Here is a 16,112-nt window from a genome sequence, read left to right on the forward strand (position 1 = left end):
TGGTGCAACCAATTGTTACAGTTCGTAATGGTACTTCTGCTGCCCCATTCACCATACGGTTGAACGAAAGAACTTTAGCACTTGGTTGAAGATGATGTTGCTTCATGTGTCAGGCCAGGGAAAAAGAGGTTATCTAATAAGGAAGGTGGCTCAAGTGGAGGAAGACGCTCCGGGCTTTGATTCGTGTTGTATTGAGGACACCATTGGTTGATAAAAACCATGGAACCTAATTTGGTAGAATTATTTTTTGATCTACCAAGAGCTAAAGATGTGTGGAAGAGTACAACCCAGATGTATTATGACACGTCTGATGAGTCGCAGATTTATGAATTACGGTGTAAAAAAACCTATATTACTCAAGGAGGTCACTATATTGCATCCTATTTTGCTGAGCTTAAGAGCGTTTGCTTGGAACTAGACCGTCGTCATCCAATCAACATGAAGTGCCTTGATGATGTGAAGATTCGACAGACTGAGATACAGAAAGACCATATTTATGATTTTCTTATAGGCCTAGATGATGAGTTTGATAAAATTGGAGGAGTTGTTTGCTTTTTTTTCGTAAAAAGGTCCAATGCCGGGACACGATGCTCAAGAAGGATGGAAAGACTAAATCATCTGTTGTAATGGTTTCTAAAGCCCAGCTACTAGTTTTTCTTTTCCCCATCCAACCCCTGAGGAAAAAGAAAACATGCATTGCACTTACTGTAATAGGAACCGTCATACAGAGGCCACGTGCTTTCACTCTTACTCCTACCCTCTCTTTACAAAGCTCCTACTTTGTCCCATAATTTATTATCTGTGACAGGACCCGCACCGAATTCCTTGAAATCCGTGACAGTCCCTGCGATTTTTTCGACATCTAACTGATACTGGGCCCACTTACTAAAAACATCATCTTCTCCGAAACAAAGGTAAAGGGGCTGAGACTTCTACTGAAATTTTGGCAGAGTCTCCCCTAAAAATTGAACTTTACCAAATTTTTCCACCTATGAAAAACAACATAAATAAAAGTCCAACTGCCAGCATGCATAATGCAATAGCACATGGATTACAAAATAGGCCTCTGACCTTAAATTCAACCCTACATGGGTAATATCAGAGCAGTCTAAGAATCTATAGTTAAACAACGAAAGTAAAAGTTTGAAGGAATTACACAACAAGTGTCATACAATTAAGTCGAGGCACGAGAAGAGGAAGGCTTAGCTTGACTACTCGACACGTCAACTATTGCCTGGGGGGCGCAAAACATAAAATTGTGAGTGGACAAAAGTAAAGTTTTAACATAATTGTAAACAAACACACTAACCCCCACCATTTTGGAAAACGATGCCAAAACATGCAACAAAACCATTTATATACATAATCGGCTTTAAAATTAAGGTATCCCATAATCTCGATATAGCATATAACACAAACTCAAACTGGACCTTTTTCCCGTCCTAGACCACTCTCTTCCAAGACACATGCCCGTAAGCACAACAAGCGAGGAAGGATCCTTACAAATAATTAAGAATGAAATTTTATATATATAGGTATAACCACTACACCACTACATGTACCGGGGAAACAATCTAACCAGGGGATTGTTTGACTAGACCACATGGAAGAATCCTCAATACAAGCCGTCCAACCGGGGGATTGGGCTCCCAAACACGCATAGGTAATCCAAAGCTGCTTGACCTTGAGAGGGTCCTGCCTGTTGAGCTTGTGGAGCTTGAGTACCTATTTTGAAAGACAACGACTTAATTAAAACGAGTAAATTAACCACGAACTTAAATTCAACTCTTAAGTTATTGGGATTCAAAGTGTGTGTGCATGACTACCGGGGAGTTTCTAAGGCCAAACTAATGCTTCTCGGAAGACTCATGGTCAACCAAGTGGTCAAACTTCCCAAATTGGTCAGCGGGGACCGCAGGGCCCATGACCTTTGATTTCCAATCCGAAAGTTCATACGCGATCCTAGAGGTATAGAGAACAACATATTTGAAATAGGGACCGATCGAACGGTCCGAACCTATCAAACCTGGATATCACATAATAGGTCCAATATCCTTTTAACTGCCAAACGGTAACAAATTTCAAATTCGAGCATACCTTCGTGCTTAGGACGACAAGGGGAGTGTTTTAGAACACAATGGGCCGACACCCAGAGGCCCATGCGCCGCCACCCGACGTTGACAGTGCGAAGAAAATTTTGATGACGGAAAATTCACGAAACACTCTACAATACTTATAGCAAAAGAACAAGTACAACTAGGGGAGCATTTTTGGTTCTTGGACCATGACCAAAAATTGGCTGGAAATAGCATAATCAAAGCCGAAATAGTGGGGGTTTGGTATGAACTTCTCGGCCTCGAAACGGCTGTGACAGCCACCATTGCTGTTGCGCGACCTAGGGGAAAGCAAGAGGGAGGAGAGAGCTACCTGATCCAAGTGGTGGCATAACTTGAGGTGGCCGGAAAAAAAAAAGTATTTTTTTGACAAGGTACAACTATAAATTCCTATTTATTTGTTACTGAATCGACCATAGACCAATTCTCTTTTATAAATGGATCGATTTTTTTGATTTTTACTGGAGATTGGGAATAGATGGAATTTCTATAGGACCTATTTTACTGACAGAATTTATCACAACAAATCATTTCACTTTTTAGTTGGAACTTTAGGCGGTTCTCGAAAAAAGATAGCGAAAAAAATTATTCCTAGAGTTGAGACTAAAAAATTATTCCATAGAGTTGAGACTAGAGTTGCGAAGAGGGAGGTTTCCACCTAAACTTCCAATCGACGCCTTCGCCAAACACTTGGTTTTTGAGATGGGAAAAAGGGTGGGTTGGGTAGAGGAGAGAGAGAGAGAGAGAGAGAGAGAGAGAATGACACATGCGAGGAGAGAGAAGGAGGGAAATGAGAGAGAAGAAAAATCTGATCGCTGGTTTTAAAACCCAACTTTGAACAAAATTACAATTGTGCCACTACACTTCCATTAACTACAATTTCTTCGTTAAAACTCCGATTTGGGTCCACTACGTGTCTATGAACTTGTGAGAGCGAGCTCTACGCAATGGTTCCACTCATTTCCCCAAAATCCTTCTGGATTGACAAGTGACTAAAATGACCCTACCCCAAGGGCAAAATTGTAATTTTACAATTGAATAAATTGAATAAAACGGTTAAATTAGGTTGGGGTGTTATAATATGTTGGGCAAGTTACCGAACATTTAGATTGTTGCGTGCTCATGTTCTCTTCTTTTTGTTTGCTTCACGATATTCAGACCATGGAGATCATTGGGCGTGGTACTAAGAGAGGGGGTTTTACTATGTGGATCACATTGCATCGGATCGTGTTCATCAAGTTCGCTGTGTTGTCAGTGAGAAGTATAAGAAGATTTGGTTATGGCATCAGCGGTTGGATCATGTTTCCTTTGGTTATTTGCAGTCTTTGATTCCTTCTCTATTTAGTGGAGTAAAAATGTCTGATTTTTAGTGTGAGACTTATATTCTTGCAAAACGTCACCGAACTTTTTATCTACCTAGTTTGAATAAAAGCACATCTCCTTTTGATTTAATCCATTCAGATGTTTGGGGTCCATCTCTGATTACTACTATCTTTGATGTTCGGTGGTTTGTGATATTCATTGATGATTGTACTCGGTTAACTTGGCTTTATGTTATAAAGCATAAAAGTGAAGTTGGTTCGTTATTCAAGAATTTTTACCAGATGATTCAAACTCAATATTCTTGTTCCATTAAAGTTGTTCGTCCAAATAATGGAGGGGAATTTGTTAACCACACACTCGTAGACTTTTTCATTGAAAAATACATTCTACATGAAACTACGTGTCTGCAGACTCCAGAACAAATGGTGTGGCTGAGCACAAAAATCACCATATTCTTGAGACTGCTCGAGCTCTCCTTATTGGGGGTGTGTTCCCCAAACCTTTTGGACCGCAGCTATTCAATATGCTATCTACCTTCTTAATCATATGCCTTCACGTGTTTTGGGTTTTAAAACCACTACTGAAAGGACCCTATAACATCCCGTCCCAAAATTTAATTTAATTTTCAAAATTCTAAAGTGAAAGGACAACTTTAACCCTAGGATTCCTTGGTGGTTTAGAGTTGACTTATTGCTCGGGGCTAGTTTTGAAAATTTGGTTGGTTCCATTACGTATTGCTCAAGCTTACGAGTTCGTAGACAGGTAGCTCGCCCAATTCCGAGTTGTAACAAAGAGGAAAGGTCTAGAAACGAAAAGGACGTAATGGGATTTTCAAATTCCCCCCCCCCCCCCCCAACATTTTTCTTCTTCCTCTTTTCTCTCGCAACAGTCACTGTAGCAATTGTAACTGTTCGACTTCCCGACCACCAATCAATGCCCTCGTGCACCGATTGGCCATGACACCTTCACAAAAAATGTTCATATCTTCCTCCTCTAACTAGCCTAGTGGTTAATCGACGTCAACCACCAAGGATTTCTCCAATTTGACGAAAAATAGCTCCGGTGGCTTTTGTCCTTTTTTCAACGACTCCGACCACCATTTTCGTCAAGTGAGGTATGGTTTTTCATCCTTTTTCTATGCTCTATCCATTTATGTAAGTGGTTCGGATCGATTTTGGAGTTTTAAAAGTCAATCAACACACCCATATAGGGCTGACGGTTTGGCCATTTTTGCCCCATCTCCAACCACTTTTTGGCCAGTGTCCAAGACCAAAAGTTTCTCCCCTTGTTAGTTTGAACTCGATGGTATAGGTATTAGCATGTGGTTTGGAGACTTTCCATTGCCGAAAATTCTCTCAAGCCACCCACCACTTCCAGTTGTGAGTGGCGGCGCATGGGCGACCTTGTGGCGGCCCATTGTGTTTTAAAATGTCCCACACCTCGTCCCAAGTACGAAAGTATGCTCGAATTTGATGTTGGTTACCTTTTGACTATCCAATGGATATTGCACCTATTATGCGAAATCTGGGTTCGATAGGTTCGGACCATTCGATCAGTTCCAATTTCAATTATGTGGTTCCCTGTACCTCTAAGATCGTGTAAAAACTTACGGATCGAGAATCGAATTCCCAAATACTATGAGTCAATGATTCTAGGTTTAGACGAACCAATCATCGTCTGATCTTGCGATTGGCTTAGATCCAACCTCTTGATTGAGACCAAACCTTCGAGACTTGTTTAGTAGACTTTGTCAGACTATAGGAACTTTTGGATTGGAAATCGGAGGTCGTGGTCCCCAAGGGTAATTGACCTAGATGGTGGGCTTTTTGTGGTTTGGTTGTTTGATTTTAAAATGGTATTTTGCTATGAGAGTTTTATTAACTATTTATGAATTATTGTTATGTCGCTTTTACTTTCCAAGCATTATATATTTATGTTTATTTTTATATGTGTTAAATGGTTTAAAATTGGATTGTGTTGCCTTCGGACAATGTCTTCGGACATCCCGGTTGCCTTCGGATATATGGTTGCCTTCGGAGATATTGATATCTTTGGACATCTCGGTTACCTTCGGAAATATTGTTGCCTTTGGAATGTCTTCGGACATACAATTGCCTTCGGAATGGTTGCCTTCAGATTGTCTTCAGAATATCTTCCGTTATCACAAGAACTATCCACCCCAATGCTAACTCTATGAGGACTCTCAAATGATCTTTCTCCATTTGCTTTTACAATTGTTTTAGACATTTGTAGTTTTAAAGGTTTATAGATATACCTATAAGGTATGCACCCTTTGACATACTCTAATCACAAAACAATATATTTATATTTTATTTGAGTTTTCAATTTATTTTTTTTATGAAATTTTATTCAAAAATATTACACAAATAATGGAAACTGAGTTTAATTTAAGCAATATATATCTAGTATATATTTGTTCGCTATACGCCGGATTGGGCTATTTTGGGCCTAAAATGGAGCATTTTGGATATTTTAATTTGGTCTTTTTGGGTCTAAAAATCTAATCTTTTCCATACTTTTCTAAGCCTAGTTTGGAAGCTTATTTTGAAGCCTTTTGAGTCCAAGCATTTTGAACCCAAATAAGAAAATTTAAACCCAAGCATATAAAGTTAAAATGTAGTTACAGTCCAAAAGAAAAATGCAATACAAATTTAATTAAAGTTACAAAATGCAATTCCAACTTTCAATTATGGTTCTTGTTCTTATTCATTATGCTTATAAGTTAATATGTTTGTTTGAATGATTGATCACCATTAAAACTTGTATGTTAGCTATCTTGGTTCGAATTAAGGCATATGGTTTGATCAATGCATAATTACATATTATTTTGTACTATCCTAGCTTATCTTTTGCTATCGGTTTTGGATGAAAGTTGTGCTTTTAACTATCTTTCATCTTGGTTTCAGTGTATTAAGCTTTAGGACTCATATAATGCATTTTGGAGTCAAGATAGCTCAAAACTGTGTCTGCAGATCTGTCAAATTCACGATCGGAATGTACATGCTTAGGAAGAACCAACTAATGAGCCATACACCATTGGAAATATGTGGAAGTCTAGTTTCTGGAGCATTTTACGGTTCATGATTCCAAATCTTCTAGAGGAAGTTATGGAAGTTTTGGTAGCATATGGCAACTTAAGGTGAAATTCGGAAGTATCTGCGTTAGTGTGCCAACAATGATATTTGTAGGCCTTTTAGATTTTTTCTTGAGATGGGCTACATATGAATAGAAAGATAATACAAATAGATTCAAGATCCATATTTGTCCAGAATTTTATGAATGGAGGAACGAGCCCAAAACGTGCCTACAAGCAGACTGATTTTGCTGACCTGCGTGCTTGATTGCTCTCTTATGAAGCTCAAACTCCTCGCATCAATCATGTTCACCCCAGCCAGTCCACAGCTCTCATGGCCACCCAGTCTCAACCATTTTTCTCTCACCATGGTGGCTCTTCTAATCATGGCACTAGACGTGGCCGCAACGGTGGTCTTGGCGGTAGCAGCCGCGGAGGTCGGGGCTGGATCTCGCAGCAGCATCAGTTCTAATCATGGTCTTCCAATGGCTCCTTGGCCCCTACCATGGTCGGCAATAGCAGTACAATCTTGCCTGGGCTAACAACTAGCAGCAGCAACCCTTAGCCACCTAATGGCCCAACTATTCTCCATGGCACCCTGGGTCCCAACCCCAGTCACCATCCTCATGGTTCACTGTCAATAGCAACCGGTCCTAGGCTCCTGGCATCCTGGGTCCCCCATGGTGCCCTATGTGCAAAATTGCCCAACACACTCAAGCAACTTGTCCCCACTGCTTCCGCAACCCTGAAAATTTTCCTCCATTTGCGGGTGCACAATTTCTCCAATCTCCTAACAATACCTGCAATCTCGACATCGGTGCCGCCCATCATATGACTGGTAATGCCACCAACCTTCAGAACCCCCAATCCTACATGGGTAATGACTCCATCTATTTGAGTAACGGTGATTCTCTAACCATTTCATCCATTGGTACTATTCCTATCTCTTTAGGCTCTTCTACATATTCTCTCCGTACTAACCTTCTTTCCATAGCTCACTTTACTTGTGATAATTCTGTCTCCTTTGTATTTAATCCCAATTCTTTTCAAATTTATGACTTACAAATAGGTACTCTTCTTTTTCAAGGCCCATGTAAGAATGGTCTCTATCCTCTTTCCTTTCCAATCGCCTCTCTCATCAAGCATGCCTTCGCTTCTATGAATTCCACTGCTTGGCATCGTCGTCTTGGTCATTCGTCTTTCTTCTTTATTAGGTTTCAAATATATAAGGAATTTTGTAAGACTTTTGCCCTTGGCAAATCTACTCAATTACCATTTTCTATTAATGAAATTCATGCCCACTCTCCCTTTTTTATTGTTCACTCTGATGTTTGGATGTCCCCTGTTACTTCTAAAACTCGTTTATGGTATTATGTCTTATTTACAGATGAATATTCCCGATATACATGGATTTATCCCATGCGTTGTAAAAGTGAGGTCTATCACCATTTTCAAACTCTTGTTTCCATGATACATAACATCATCACTTCCTCCATCAAAATTCTTCGAAGTGACAATGACTGAATATGCAACAACTCTTTCACTTCTACTTCAAAAAATTAAGCATTCAACAACAGTTCTCTTGCCCCCACACCCCACAACAAAATGGCCTCGCTGAACTCAAACACCATCACATTGCCATAATAATTCGAACCCTCCTCACTGTAGCCCATGCACCTCACACACTTTGGGTTGACGCGACGCTCACTACTGTACACCTCATCAATCTCCTACCCACCCCAATCCTATCTTAGCAAACCCCATACATCAAACTCTTTAACTAACCTCCTGTCTGTTCTCATCTTAGGGTTTTTGGATGTTCTTGTTACCCACATCTTGGTGTTTATACAGAAAACAAACTTGTCAACCGTACCACTGAATGTGTGTTCCTTGGCTATAGTACTCAACATAAAGCCTATCGCTACCTCGATTCCTCCACTAGCCGTTCATATACCTCTCGACATGTTTTATTTAACGAAACAAGTTTTCCTTTTCAACATTTGTAGGTCTCATCCTTCCCGGAGTATACTGAAATAAATTTCCATCTTGTGGTCTCTACCTCTCCTTCTCCAACACATGCGGCCACTCCAGGATCACCTCTACCTATGCACATCCCACCGATGCCCACATAAGACATTGCCACGTCCGGCACCTCCATCCTTCCATAAGCCGCAGTCCCCACTTCACGGTACATCACATGCCTCGCAGCACCCTCTAGTCCACTCGGCGCGCCTATTTTTGAGCCAATCCAACCCATGAATTTGTGGGAAGTCTTCAGTATCAACATTATGGCCTAGTTTATGAGCTCTCCTTGCTCTCCTCACATGGTCGCCGTCAAAAGGATTCTCCTCTATGTTAAGGGCGCCATTGACTTTGGTCTTCATGTTACACCCCAAGGTCCTTCCACTCGTCTCACCGTTTACTTAGATGCCAATTGCGCTAGGTGCCCAGACTTTCACCATTCGACAACTGGCTACCTCATCTACTTGGGCTCCAATCTTATTTCCTGGTGCTCTAAAAAGCAGCCAACAGTTTCGCACTCCAATGCAGAATCTGAGTACCGTGCTCTTGCTCATGCTTGCGCAAAATCTTCTTGGCTATGTTCTTTGTTACATGAACTGGGTGTTCAACTGCCTTTTCTAGTTCTCATGCATTGTGACAATCTCAGCACAACTTATACGGCAGTAAACCCGATATTTTATGCTTGTACTTGCCACATTGAACTTGACTACCACTTTGTTCGCAAGAAGGTGGCCCTTGGGAGTCATCAAATCTGCTTCATCCCCTCCGTTGATCAACCTGCAGATCTTCTCACTAAGCCACTTCACAAGCCACGACATCATCTCTTATGTTCCAAACTTGTTCTTCCAAGGCCACTCAGTTTGCAAGGGGGTGTTAAACCACACGCACTCATCAAGGAAGAAGAATCTGAAACGGATTCTTCTTAATCACAATAGTTGACTTGCTCTTCAAATATTTTGTAATTACTGCCATTCAAGGCTTTTCATAAAATTATGGAAAAATATGTAAGGGGGTTGTCTCATTGTGTATCCTCACCTCACAACTTGTAAAGCATTGAGTAGTAATACAAGCATATATTCTCCCAAACTCTCTTTAGTGTTCTTTAGCATTCTTATCATTCTTGCTCTTGTTATTGTGTTCTTGCTTGGTTCGATCTTATTTTGTAGGAAGGAAGACTGACTTAGTTTGTTCGAGAGGCGATCAAGTCTAAGGCCCCACGGAAGGCTCCGAAAAAGTCATCCTTTTAAAATGAAGTAGTTGTGTTTTGAATTTATTTTTTTCTCAAATGTGGATAACTTTGGGTTGTTTTAATTAGTAGAGTTAATTAGACTTTCCACCCCTATATTTTGGGGGATGTAATTGTTTAGTCCATATAATTTAGAATTGCTATAAAGAACCTTGAAGTTAAAAATTGTTACACTACTAGCCCCTTCGTCCAACATATCAAGTTAACCTATGTATTGTTACAGAGCACTCAGACGTCAGTTAAATGATGTATGAATTAACGAATATCATATGAACAAAAAATAAGAATTTTTTTTAAAATGAAAACTCAACGGCTTCTAGAGATATAGAGAAGGATACTACAAAAAAGAGAGATAGAGAAGGATAAAAACTGGCCCACATGGCAACACTATGAGGTACATTGAAGCAAAATATGAGCTTAGTAACGGTCGGTTTGAGATTGACGTCACTTTTTAACCTAACTTATCTCTTAGTTAATCATACATGTGAAATACATCGTTAAATTATTCCTTCATGAATATTCTACAAATACTCCCTCAATAATACGTCGACCACAAGCAGCCTCAATGATTGAATCTCTGTTGACAACCCAATTTGTTCTCTCCCTCCAAAATTTAGAGAAGAAAACCTAATTAATGCTTTATCTTTTGCCTCCAAACAGCAAGCGATAATAATTCTCTTAGTAGAGTTGCGTCGAACGGTTATGTTCAAAATGGTCATAGGCGTGTCTGGTTCTTACGAATAAAAGCACACTTGAAGCCAGCCCCAGAACAGAAATGCATGCCCACCACACAAAGGTTAGGAAATAGCAGTCCCTCCCCATGCACACTACTGAATCACTAAAAGTTAAGATGCTTAGGCCAGAGCTCGCGTTTGAATCATAAACTATTGCGGCAAGAAGCCCGTAGACGAGTGAACCGATTGGTATGTTTGTAATGAGGATGTTGTGGTTGACGCCTACGCTGTTTGGCCCAAACAACTCTGACGTGATGGAAACCGCGGCAGCAAAAATGAATCCGGAGCTCAGTCCGATTAGTGCAGTGCCGGCGTGCAAAGCAAGGCTACCGCCTGAGGAAGCAAGCAACATGAAAGCAATTGGGGTAGGCAAAAGTGCAATAGCCAGCCACCCTGTCCTTGCAAAGTAAAGCTTCCTGCAAAATTTTGGTGACAATATTTTGTTAGCCTAGTTGATCAACATGTAAAAACCACAGATGCTTGTAGAAATGAACATATCCCTTTGGATTGTCTTTTCAGACAAACTATTAATTACACATGAACTGGCACATCACATGCGATCAACTAATTTTGTCTAAATAAAAGCGAAGTAAAAGAAGTACATATTCGGATTACTTACGCACGTATGTAGTCCGGTGCAGCTGAGAGCAGCCGGCCAAAGAAGGAGAAGGATGAATAAAGCGTGACAAGTGTTGTAGTATTGGAGCTCTGTCCTAGTGATTGAGCTATCTGCCCCAGATTGTTACTGTACACAAGACCAATAGTGCCCCCACAAAAATATGCAACGTAGTATAGCCAAAAATCCAACCTTCGTACAAGCGTTCGTGCTGTGTGGTCTTCCCCAAGCATTGCCAACTGATCCTTGCCCACAATTGCCCCACAACACCCTGCGCTCTGATATCCACTCTTCTGTCTAACTGACAAAGTTGTAGTCCCATCATTATTATTCAAGAGTTGAGCAACCGATCCATTCCCATAATTAATACTGTTCTCGCGTGTAAGAAGCTCTTTATGAAGCTCGAGATCATCGACATCAACAAGAACGAAGCCCGAGCCTTCAAGGCGGATGCTAGAATGAATAGCACGATGAAACCAGTCACGAGCGTAGACAATGCCAGGGATAAATAGAGGAAAAATGAGTAGGAAAATGGCTCCAACTAAGAAGAGACGAGCTGTTGCTGTATCATATGAGGTTGAACCAAAGAGAAGAAGGTAAATTCCAGTTAGAACAGCCAAGATATTCAAAAGGAGAAAGATGAGGGAGTCGCGGCGAACTCCATCAGGTGGAAGAGGGTCTAGGGAGGGTTGGCGGATAATCGGGATAAAGGCGGCTACAGAAGTGAGAAGGGGGATAACAGCATTCAATATGAGAAATAAAGAAGTAGAGGATGAATCAATTGCATCAGCAGCAAGGTTGTACAAGGCTGCACTTACACCATTGAAGCTTACTGTGAGTGATATTGCTAAAGGTTGATTGGCTGGGAAGTTCCGAATGCAAAGAACGAAACACACAGTGTTGAACCAACAGATGCTACACCCAGCCAACAAACACAGAAGAAACATCTGCGTGAAAATTCAAACATAGAAAACAAAAACAAGATAAGTTAGCTACACCCATGGAAAAGAAAATTATACTAAAAGGGAAAAGAACAGAAGAAAATACAAAAAAGAAATCCAGTCATCTATCTCATGCAATTGATATGTACAAGTAAAATTAGTATGTGATACTGATAAACAGTAAAGCTATGGATCTTTCACATGCAAGGTTTCAAAGTTTGGTATGAGCATTCGTTGTCAAAGAGATGGAGCACCAAACAGGTTTGTTGATTATAATTGTGTGGTTTAGATGTCAAGATCATGTCATTAAAACAGATTCAATGTCAATGAAAGATAATTACATTCTAGGTCATCAGTAGAATTAGAATCATCAATCAACAGTTGCGAACGAAAAAATTTCAAGATCTGAATTTTAACATGGAGCAAGAAACTTTAGGACTTAGTAATTACTTATTGTTTTTGTCTGTAACGAAAAATTCCAAGATAAAAACGTTTACATGCTCAACAGCAAAAACAAAAACCATTTGGTATACATCATTATTGATCTTGACCTTGAATCCTAACTCTCAATCAATTGCTCTAAATAAGAGGAAAACAGAATTTAGGCTGGAATTGTCTTCTCAATAATTTCTTAAGCAATTAAAAAATAATTTGCACAGATATAAATGAGCGTCGAGAGACATATGATCCACACGATCGACTAATACTAACCAATAGATATTTGGAAATATCCATGATTCATAGTCACGAGTTGAATGATTATTGAAAGTATCCCACGTCGAAGTATAAAAGTTTAGCTTAAGAGCTTAAAAGATGTTGAGCATCTTCACCTATATATTGTCACGCGATTTTTGGATGGATGTTCAAATTCTAATATTAATAGCCAACTGAATTCAAATTTTGTTGTCCAACATATTATTGTCCCTCAAGGGAATAAAAAATGACAAAGGTAAAGTATATTGTGTAAATTTTTTTTCTATCAACAAGGGGAAATTAAACTTAGGTACGAAATAACCAACTAGTTAGTAGTGCCTTTAAGCTGTTTTATCCCGTTTTCTTTTGATCTATTTGGACATGCGTGCCCGTAATTTCTGCTTGTAAATGCACTCTTTTCGTATGAAAAACAAAACCTAGTTGGTAGTGCATCGTGTCCTCTTAACTCCAACCGAAAAATAAAAATAAAAACAAAAATAGTGAAAGACAAATGCAAAGATAAGGCAAAGAAAGGTGAGGAAAAGTGAAAACAAAAGCAAAAATTGACAAGTCTAAGAAGTTACCAAGTAAGCTCGTTCCAACAAGTCTGGTCATCATATTCAAAGTGTTATTGTACAAATATTACGGCCCAAATTGAAAGCAGATATTTTAAAGGAAGCTTCTTCCAGGTTCCAACCAAATTTTTTTTGGTTTCACATGGAAAAAATTTCTTGATAAATTCGCAATTTGAAATTTTGGAGAAAGATAAAACAAAACCAACTTTGTTCATCATGGAAAAGCCAAATAATTTTTAATATAAAAATAATAATAATTCCGTAAGTTTGTGTGTCACTCTGGCTCCACTTAAATTTGGGCCCTTTTTGGAAAGAGTTAATTGGGCCCACTTGATACTGATAAAAGTCACTAGAAACTGCTTAAAATTTCTATCAGACTAGTGAGATGGTCCTCTAGTGGGCCCCCCGCCTCAGAATTACGAGATCTATTATTCTCAACGATGACTATGCAGCCTTTTCGTGGAACAGTATCTCCTATTAATAAATTTAAAAGAATCTAGCTATAAAATAAATAAATAAATTGTCCAAAAAGAAAAAGAAAGAAAAGGTTTTTTGTTTTTTCCTTTTCTTTTGTTTGTCCAGAAATTTTAACTCTGAAAAGAAGAAAATATTTAAGGAAAAAATAACGGAAAACCTCTATTTTGGAGGAGAGCAGGGATTTCGGTTAGTTGAACTCTAACCACAAACAAAGCAACATGAAACTTCCAACAATTTTAAAAAAATAAAATTGAAAATAGCATGAATTTGCATCAAACACAGAAAACCCAGAACAGAATTAAGAATTAAAAGAAGAAAAAGAATGTAATGAAATCCCAATTAACCAAACAACATAAAAAGCATGGCAGTGGCATAGAATGTTGTAGAAATTAGAGAGAGAGAGAGAAGATGAATAAAATTACCAGGAAATAAGGCAAGGAAATGATTTGCCTAATGACAAGCCACTGAATGCCATAGCCAATGAAGCCCATGAAGGCAGCAATGAAAAGCACAACCCACAAAGGAAAATACATCAACGCCAACCCAGAAGACCATCCCAAAACCTTCCCCAAATCAGAGGCCGTCGCCAAATAATTCAGCTGCACCTGAGAAATCCCCAGCACAGATTTCAACGCCGAAGAATACGACGAGAAATCGAAATTCGTCCCTGTAAATGCCTGAATCCAAATTGTCGCCACCAAAATCATCCATTTTCTCGACTGCCCCGACATCACAAATATTATTGCTCTCACAATCTGGTGGCTCCGCCTCCCAAAACGATCAGCTGCCGCGGAAACGGCGTCGTTTCGCCGCGAACAAGAACACAACGGTTGCTGCTGCTTGCTGCTGTTTGTGCTGTTGATTGGTTTGCGTCTCTCGGTCTCTCTACGTGGCCTCATTTATAAACCAACGATCCTCGCATATCGCATTGCTGGGGCCCACGCAATATTGTCGCTTTCGTAATAATGATGCTGACGTTCGCTTCTCTCTTTTTTTGTTATGTTTTGTGTTGTTTTTGTGTTTCGAATTTCGATCAGATTTTTACTATTAATGATGAGGCTGTGATTCGTGGTTACTTGGCGGCATGTGATCATGTGGCGAGAGACCACTTGGCTCCGATGAGGATCACTAGTCTAGTCGACTCCTTACGTTGGTCTGGTTCGTTTTATGAAGTTTTTGAATGAAACCGCCACGTAACATTATTCATCTATGACTTATTTTGGCGAGAATATACGAATTATAATATAAAGAGCTTGTAGTTTAAGTGATTAAAAGCATTTACTCTTGCACTCGAGATCTTAAGTTCAGTTTCTCTCTCCTTCAACATAATTGATAAAAAATAAATCTATTAGCAATAATCTGGTTGGATAAAATGATTGATATGCAATGGCGGACCCATGAATAATATCAGTACGATTAGAATAGCTCAAGTTGGTAGAGTCTTAGTGTGAGTTCTGCTTCTAATCAAATTTATATAAGTTTGGATTGGATTGACGTTTATTATTTTCTATATGCTTTAGGAGTGAGACTGAGCTATAATTTACTTTACTTAGATTGGGCTATTATTAATTTATTAAAAAAAGAAAAACAATGCATGTGTGGGCTATATTTATTTGGTGCAATGAGCTAATATTTATTTGAGTAAGAATAAACCTATAATAATAAGACCATATTTAATATTTTATAAATGTTCCCCTAGGCTGGAGCCCACTCCAACTTACGCTTAGGTCCACCTTTGTTGATATGTCATAGACCTAAAATATAGTATTAATAAATAAATACACATATTAATATAACTTAAGTAAATTAACAATAACACATAACACTATGTAAGGGTGTACGTCGGTTTGAAACCAATACAATTTAGTTAATTCACATATGATCCAATATAGATTGGATTGTGATTTTTACAATTTGATCCAAACATATTAGATGTTTAAATCCAATCTGATTCGATCCAATTGATATTGAATTGGATTGGATGATCGGTTTTGATAATAGACAAAGACAATAATGAAATATTAAATGTTTAATATAATCAAACATATTAATAGACATAAATGTAAAATATAAATGAAATATTAGAGAAAAATACCTACAGGAGCAAAATAATCATAAAACTAACTAGATTGGATTGAATTGGATCTATCATTCGATCCGATCATGTCGGTTTTGAAAATTATGGATCCAATTCAATCCTCCAAATCTTCCAAACAGATTAAAATTGAATTGAATTGGATTGAATTAGTTTATTTGAGTGAATTGAATTGGATCTTG

General features: G+C 38.9%; 1 protein-coding gene across 1 annotated transcript; it reads right to left on the reverse strand.

The window, feature by feature from the left end:
- Positions 1–10,154: 10,154 nt before the first annotated feature.
- LOC110752399 (protein NUCLEAR FUSION DEFECTIVE 4) lies at positions 10,155–14,749 on the reverse strand. Its single transcript, XM_021953043.2, has 3 exons — positions 14,258–14,749; positions 11,153–12,096; positions 10,155–10,949 (listed from the first exon to the last, which is right to left on the reverse strand). The coding sequence occupies exons 1-3, from the start codon at positions 14,732–14,734 to the stop codon at positions 10,478–10,480; spliced, it is 1,893 nt and encodes a 630-aa protein (XP_021808735.1). The 5' UTR covers positions 14,735–14,749; the 3' UTR covers positions 10,155–10,477.
- Between the last annotated feature and the right edge of the window lie 1,363 nt (positions 14,750–16,112).

Source organism: Prunus avium, chromosome 5, assembly GCF_965620075.1.
Source record: "Prunus avium chromosome 5, drPruAviu1.hap1.1, whole genome shotgun sequence".
In the NCBI taxonomy this organism is placed as follows: Eukaryota; Viridiplantae; Streptophyta; class Magnoliopsida; order Rosales; family Rosaceae; genus Prunus; species Prunus avium.

What these genes read in the sequence shown, in the direction of transcription:
- LOC110752399 (XM_021953043.2), bottom strand. Translation starts at nt 14,734, where the DNA reads ATGAGGCCACGTAGAGAGACCGAGAGACGCAAACCAATCAACAGCACA. An exon ending in TTTCCTTGCCTTATTTCCTG is followed by an intron (nt 12,097 to 14,257) that starts GTAATTTTATTC and finishes ATTTTCACGCAG; the next exon opens with ATGTTTCTTCTGTGTTTGTT. An exon ending in GCACCGGACTACATACGTGC is followed by an intron (nt 10,950 to 11,152) that starts GTAAGTAATCCG and finishes AAAATTTTGCAG; the next exon opens with GAAGCTTTACTTTGCAAGGA.